The sequence below is a fragment of the Panulirus ornatus genome, chromosome 57 (assembly GCF_036320965.1).
Source record: "Panulirus ornatus isolate Po-2019 chromosome 57, ASM3632096v1, whole genome shotgun sequence".
Taxonomy (NCBI): Eukaryota; Metazoa; Arthropoda; class Malacostraca; order Decapoda; family Palinuridae; genus Panulirus; species Panulirus ornatus.
The window spans coordinates 29105221-29112288 of NC_092280.1; the positions used below are offsets into that span (position 1 = coordinate 29105221).

Sequence of the window (7068 nt, forward strand, 5' to 3'; positions counted from 1 at the left end):
TCATTTCTCTTATATGTGCGTAAAGTACGTCTCATTAAATCACAGAGTTTCTTCTGCCGTAATTCGTAACAACCATCTCCTCTTTATACTTATACGAGTTTCTCCTCACGAAGACCCACGTAAAATACCAGCGTCTTTGTGGGACAAGCAGGTAGAATTTCAGTCCATTTGATTGTCCCCGAATCTTCTGGAGTGGTTTAGAAAATACGGTATTTTGAGGGAGACTTGAGTAAACGTACGAGAGTTCATGAGTTCGGAAAATAAGATGTTGTGGGGTTTCTTTCCCGGTAGTGTTATTCCCCCACCATGGTACGTGCGTCCTTCTGCTGGTGCTACCGTTTTGACAGAGAAACAATATATATATATATATATATATATATATATATATATATATATATATATATATATATATATATAATAATAATAATAATATATATATATAGTGGAAATAGTGGTTCCAACAATGTTGTATGGTTGCGAGGCGTGGGCTGTGGATAGAGATGTGCGCAGGAGGATGGATGTGCTGGAAATGAGATGTTTGAGGACAATGTGTGGTGTGAGGTGGTTTGATCGAGTAAGTAACGTAAGGGTAAGAGAGATGTGTGGAAATAAAAAGAGCGTGGTTGAGAGAGCAGAAGAGGGTGTTTTGAAATGGTTTGGGCACATGGAGAGAATGAGTGAGGAGAGATTGACCAAGAGGATATATGTGTCGGAGGTGGAGGGAACGAGGAGAAGAGGGAGACCAAATTGGAGGTGGAAAGATGGAGTGAAAAAGATTTTGTGTGATCGGGGCCTGAACATGCAGGAGGGTGAAAGGAGGGCAAGAAATAGAGTGAATTGGAGTCATGTGGTATACAGGGGTTGACGTGCTGTCAGTGGATTGAAGCAAGGCATGTGAAGCGTCTGGGGTAAACCATGGAAAGCTGTGTAGGTATGTGTATTTGCGTGTGTGGACGTGTGTATGTACATGTGTATGGGGGGGGGGGTTGGGCCATTTCTTTCGTCTGTTTCCTTGCGCTACCTCGCAAACGCGGGAGACAGCGACAAAGTATAAAAAAAAAAAAAAAAAAAAAAAAAAAATATATATATATATATATATATATATATATATATATATATATATTATTTTAAGAAAAAATATCTATACAAACTTCAGGAAACAACGTAACGTTTGAGGGAAAAAAATTAAATATTTTGTAGCAGGAATGTTGTGCCAATCCAAGACTTAAATTCCTGGTGGCATTGTCTCTTATCTACAAATTACTAGAATTTAGCAACGATTCATTTTCCCACTATCCAATGTTCTATAAAATTTTTCGTATAACCTTGTATCTGTAACACATATTCAGATTTCCTCTTTGATGTGAAAAACATATATATATATATATATATATATATATATATATATATATATATATATATATATATATATATATATATATATATTGTGACCTTTGAATAGGATATCTTGAATATTGGTTTTAAAATTACCAATTTATTGGCCGATATTGTTGCTTCAATAGTTCGACCCTGATTGGCAATTTCTCGTGAAAGTGTCATTTCAGTGCGACCCTGTAGGGGTACCACACAGGCCACCGACCCACCACGCATGCGCCTCACCATCCCCTGAACCCACCAAAGTGTACATTACCCTGGATCACATACAGTGCGTCACTTTACTCACATTTGTTACATTTGATTAATCATTGGGTCATCCAGAAGTCGTATAATTTCAGATAAATGCGTTTTCCACTGTAGATATAAATACGTCTTTACTCTTATAGATTAGATAGATAGGTAGGTAAGTACGCATGTAGACAGATAGACAGATTGAAACGTGTTTTTAAAACGTGTTTAAAAGTGGCGTGATTCGAGGCAAGCAATTCTGACCTCAAACTAACCCAAACACATTTCCAGAATCTACAAATTTTCAAAAACAACAAAAATTGTAGGCAGTGTGTTTTACGTCCCTTAAGAAAACCTTCTCGTAGTTTTCCATTTGTACTTTGTATTAATTATGTATTTCTTTTGTTTCCCCAGGAAAAACATGAGCAGACGACCTGTGAGTTGGAGGTGTGAGGACATATGAAGTGACCTGGCCAAACAGAGGCGATCTATAATCTGAAATTGCTATACTACTACTACCACTAATACTATACTACTACTACTACTACTACTACTACTACTAATAATAATAATAATAATAATAATAATAATAACAATAATTGCACTCGTCTTATATATCAAAGAAAACGCAATAGTAATTATAACTATATTCAATCCCCTACATTTATGGATGTTTTGTTATCATTGACTTTTATGTATGATACAACATCGTTAGACCCAATTAATCCAAAGTCCCTTTGAAATACGACTGCCTCTCTCGAGGCCTTATTCTAATCCACATCAATTACTCTTTTGAATAATCTGCGGATTTTTCTTCATATCAAATCTAAGACACAACTCCAATCACAACATAAATAAATGTTTCGTGTTATGTTTACCGACAATATCTATCGTACACCTACATGTTAATGAGACAGTAACTCGTAGTTAATTCTTAAAACGCTTGGACGGGAACATCCCAGAAACATCGTTATTACAAGAATAAAAAGCAGAAAGTGGAATGTCCCAGGCGCTTGTGGCACTGCGCATAAAAAAGTTATAAGTTGATGTTTTTTCTTGCTTAGAGAAATAGGATGAAAAGTTGAGAAACAAGGAAGAGGATGTAAGATTAAGAGTTTTAATCCAAAATCTTTTGTTCTTCGTAAGTCTTGTCAACGAATCTAAATTTCAACTTACAGTTAAAAGAGTAAACAAAGCCATAAAATAATAGATAAATAATCATCGACGGAAGTACATCGGGAAAAAGTCATCCAAATGAAGCAAATTTGAGACACGTAGTTACCCCTCAAACTCTACCGTTACTCTCACAAGAACAGTGACAACCCACAAGGTCGTTTCGTGCATCATCCCAGACACATAATATCAGGAAATAGACACGTACCTCTGCTGTAATATGCTCGTGTTGTAGGTCTATACTTTCTTTTCCATTTTCCGATTTTACATAAAGATTTTAAATGGTAATTCATAATACCCTTTCAACAAATCCTTTCCTATAAAACACAAAGCTTCCCTCCCTTAACTGATACTCAGTAATCTACTTTTCCCCATCTTGACCAGTTCGACTGTCGGAATGGCCTTCAAGACCGACGTAACAAAAGTTCTAACTGCCCTTGTTAGCTCGCGTTACTTAACTCCAGTCCAATGTGGCGGTCGAGTTCGGTTGGTCTGCAGTCCCATGTAATATATCCAGGATCACGGTACATCACCTTACGTCCTTCCTTTCCTCTTAACATTGCGTTCGTGACGGCACTCCTAAGAACTCAAAGCCGATCCTTCAGCTTCACCAAGCACAATCTTCTCTTACTCCCACCCACTACACTACACTACTCCCAACCCAGACCCTTCAACCTCCGAAACCTCATCCACCCAAACAATCTAGACGCCTCCTCTTACGAAAGTCTCCGGCCACCATCCATCGCTTCCCTTGCCTAGGCCCACTTCAATTAGTGTGTCACATCTGTGAGTAAGGAAGCCATGGAGCAAGTGGAGGTCCCAGGATTTCCCGACGTGGCGGGAACGCTGGCCATCATCACGGCGCTGGTCAACGTCACGGCTGAACCCCGTGCACCAGGGACCCACGGCGGGGAATACGTGTACCACAGCGTCGCCGCCAACGCCACACAAGCCATGGACATTCAGGAACCAGTCGTGAGTAACTCCCACTCTCCGGGTGTATCTTAGATGATGAAAGTCTCCCTCACGTTACACGCTAACGGCCTTAATAGTTGGTTATCTCTGGTATCAACAGCAAACTCACGACCCTGGTAGACACATAAGGGTTAAGAGAAAGGCCAACTCGAAAGTAAAACTGTCTCCCCGTAACTTACATGCAGTAATCACACAAAGACGAATGCGTGTGTGTGTATATTTGTACGGTAAAGGAGGGAGGGGAATTTTTACACGTTTGTGTGTAAGTTGGGGATTCTATCATGTCAAGTACACGTAAAGTTTGGCTCTATACTTCATCCCAATAATATGGTAATGCTTTCAACATTTACTGATTATTTTCTTCATATATTCACATACAACAGTGTATTATGTATCCATCTATCATATCAATTTGCAATTTACTAGGTTATGTTACAGCTCCGGCTGTATACATTCAGTTGGACGTTAGATAAAGAAATGTGGCACACACATTACTGGCTGTGTATGTCATACAATATTGTTCCAGTTATCTTCATTATACTGCTGCAGATGCAGGTGGCTGGAGACAAAGCCATGAACATTTTTCTTGATTATCAACTGGACAGACGGGGTATAGGAGTCGGATACACTACAGGAAGGGCTGAGTTACAAGGGTTCCAGGGAGCGTGTGTTCAACGTTAGGGGGGGGAAGACTCAGGGAGGAGGGTAATACATGTCATGGCTGGAACCAGTTGATCCATGGGTCAAAGGTCATTTTCTTTCACTTTACTGATATATGCGATTCCCTTTCGCAGGAGGAATACTGTAGCACGGAGGGGTGGGACAGCTTCCGTCACAGGTACCAGGCGTTACACGGCTGCATGTCGCTAGTCGTGTGTGTCTTCGGTTCTGTGGCCAACGTCATCAACATGGTGGTGCTCACGAGGCGGTCTATGGTCTCGCCCACCAACGCTATCCTGACGGGGCTGGCGGTGACGGACCTGCTAGTCATGGTGGAGTACATCCCCTACACCATGCACCAGTACGTGTGGCAGGGGAGATCCCTCGCCTCGCAGTACTCCTGGGGTTGGGCCGTCTTTGTTCTCTTCCACGCCCACTTCGGCCAGGTCTTTCACACCATCTCCATCTGGCTCACGGTGACCCTAGCCGTCTGGCGGTACATAGCCATCGCCTTCCCGCAGAATAACACTACCTGGTGCTCCATGAAAAGGACCCTCACCGTCATCATGGCCGCCTTCTTCTCCTCGGTCGTCTGCAACATCCCTAATTACCTCAACTTCACCATCAGCGAGATGCAACACGAGGGACAGACGCTGTACATCGTGGGCTTCAGCCACTTGGCCCTAGCTCACGGCGGCTTCTTGAAGAGCATCAACTTCTGGATCTACGCGGTGATGCTCAAGCTGCTGCCGTGTGGGGCGCTCACGGGCCTCTCCTACGCCCTCATCCAAGAGCTGCTGCGCACCGCCAAGCGTCGCGCGCAGCTCATGAAGAGGAACTCGTCAGGTCGCGGCGCCGACGCTGAGCGACAGGCAGACCGCGTCACGAAGATGTTGCTCGCCATCCTCGTGCTCTTCCTGGCATCCGAGGTGCCGCAGGGGATCCTTGGCCTCCTGACGGTGATTCCTGACTCAGGGTTCTTCCCCTGCTACCAGAAGCTGGGCGAGATCATGGACATGTTGGTCTTGTTCAACAGCGCCATCAACTTCCTCCTCTACTGCTCTATGAGCCAGCAGTTCAGAGGCACATTCAGCGAGCTGTTCCGACCGTGTTGCCTCTCCCTGCTGCCCTTCCGCGCGACGCGATTCCCACCCAGCTGGAAGGCCGTGCCCCTGGCCGACCCAGGCCTGGAGAGCAACAACACCTGTATCACTCACGTCTGAGGGAATAGCTGTGATGACGTGGTTACCATGGTTAACACATACGCCAGGCGCCTCTTCACCCTCTTACCTCAACCATGCGCGCGCATGAATGACGGTGAACAAATGGACTTAAGAGAATGACTTGTGTAAGTTTAGGATCTAGAGTTGACAGCCTCTCCAATCCTTTTGGAACAAGAGAGTGTTATGCATCCACACGTAAGTTTTTAATTTGGAGTCGGATGGACGAAAATCCAGTGGTGATGAAGGACAATGAATCTCATACGTCCAAGATTAGAGGTCTAAGGTATGAAAAAACACTACTTGAGTTACCCCAGACTTCCTCAAGTACTTCAGACAATTCAGAACAATTAGCTAATTAGCCTAGTTAACGAAAAATAGATGTAACATAATCTGAAACTACCTGGCTGCAACATGAGTAACAAATAAAGGATAAATATGTTGAAAAGAATTACGATCAGCCTTTTGTTTTCAAACATTTTCGATCGTTTTATATTGCTGACAGCTTCATCCCACAGTGAACCAAGAGTGTAACACCAGGGGTGTTATGGCATGTTACAGGCGTAACGGAAGTGTAACATGAGGGTCTGTCATGATATCATACATGTCTCAGCCATTCCGTCATACCCACGTCAGTCAAGTCTGTCATAAATATTCCTATAAAAATGTCAATTCCGTGCCGGCAGTGTATATGGATGTGGCAGACAGTATTCCAGACACGTGTCACAGGAAAGGCAGGCAATATGTCAAAGAGATTTATCAGGCACTTTGTCGTAAGCATTTGGAGCCACAAATGCGATCCTAACCCGTGCGTTTATAGAAGTAATCAAGCAAAACATTATTTAACATAGTTACCTATGAAAATGTTTGTGCTTAGACCAGTAGGAAAATATACGTCAAGTTTTATTTTGTAAACTGGTCTGACTCATTTACCTAACAAGTAAAATATTCTGTATTATCGTTTCTAAATTTCTGAGGACTAAATTTATATATAAGAAAAAGAATGTTATTGAAAGTACAAAAAAAAATTGTAAAAATCATGAAATACATGTTCTAGATATAACTGTTAAATGTAAAAATTATGTAAAAATCCAATTATGTAACTTTTCAAAATCAGAAAAAATATTTGCGTCTCTATAAGCTACTCTGTCAAATACTTTTGTTAACATAATTATGTAAAGTTGGCGAATACATTCCATAGTGAAAAAAATCTAAAATAAAATCAGATTTTACCTGCTTCTTTAGACTAGCTTAATTTATATGTCAAAGATCCACAGGTCGATAGAGTATCTATCAAACTCACACTGTGAGCTGTAGGGAGTAATATATTCATATCTACATATCTCTCATTTATGCATTCTTCATTTATTTATTTATTTCCAGCGTGTGCGAGGCATCACCAGGAACAGACGAC

At 41.8% G+C, this 7068-nt stretch overlaps 1 protein-coding gene across 1 annotated transcript; it reads left to right on the top strand.

Annotated features, from left to right (window-relative positions):
* The first annotated feature begins 2082 nt into the window (after positions 1–2082).
* On the top strand, positions 2083–6644 carry LOC139766081 (G-protein coupled receptor dmsr-1-like). The gene is made up of 2 exons (XM_071694228.1): positions 2083–3774; positions 4569–6644. The coding sequence occupies exons 1-2, from the start codon at positions 3601–3603 to the stop codon at positions 5655–5657; spliced, it is 1263 nt and encodes a 420-aa protein (XP_071550329.1). The 5' UTR covers positions 2083–3600; the 3' UTR covers positions 5658–6644.
* The last annotated feature ends 424 nt before the right edge of the window (positions 6645–7068 follow it).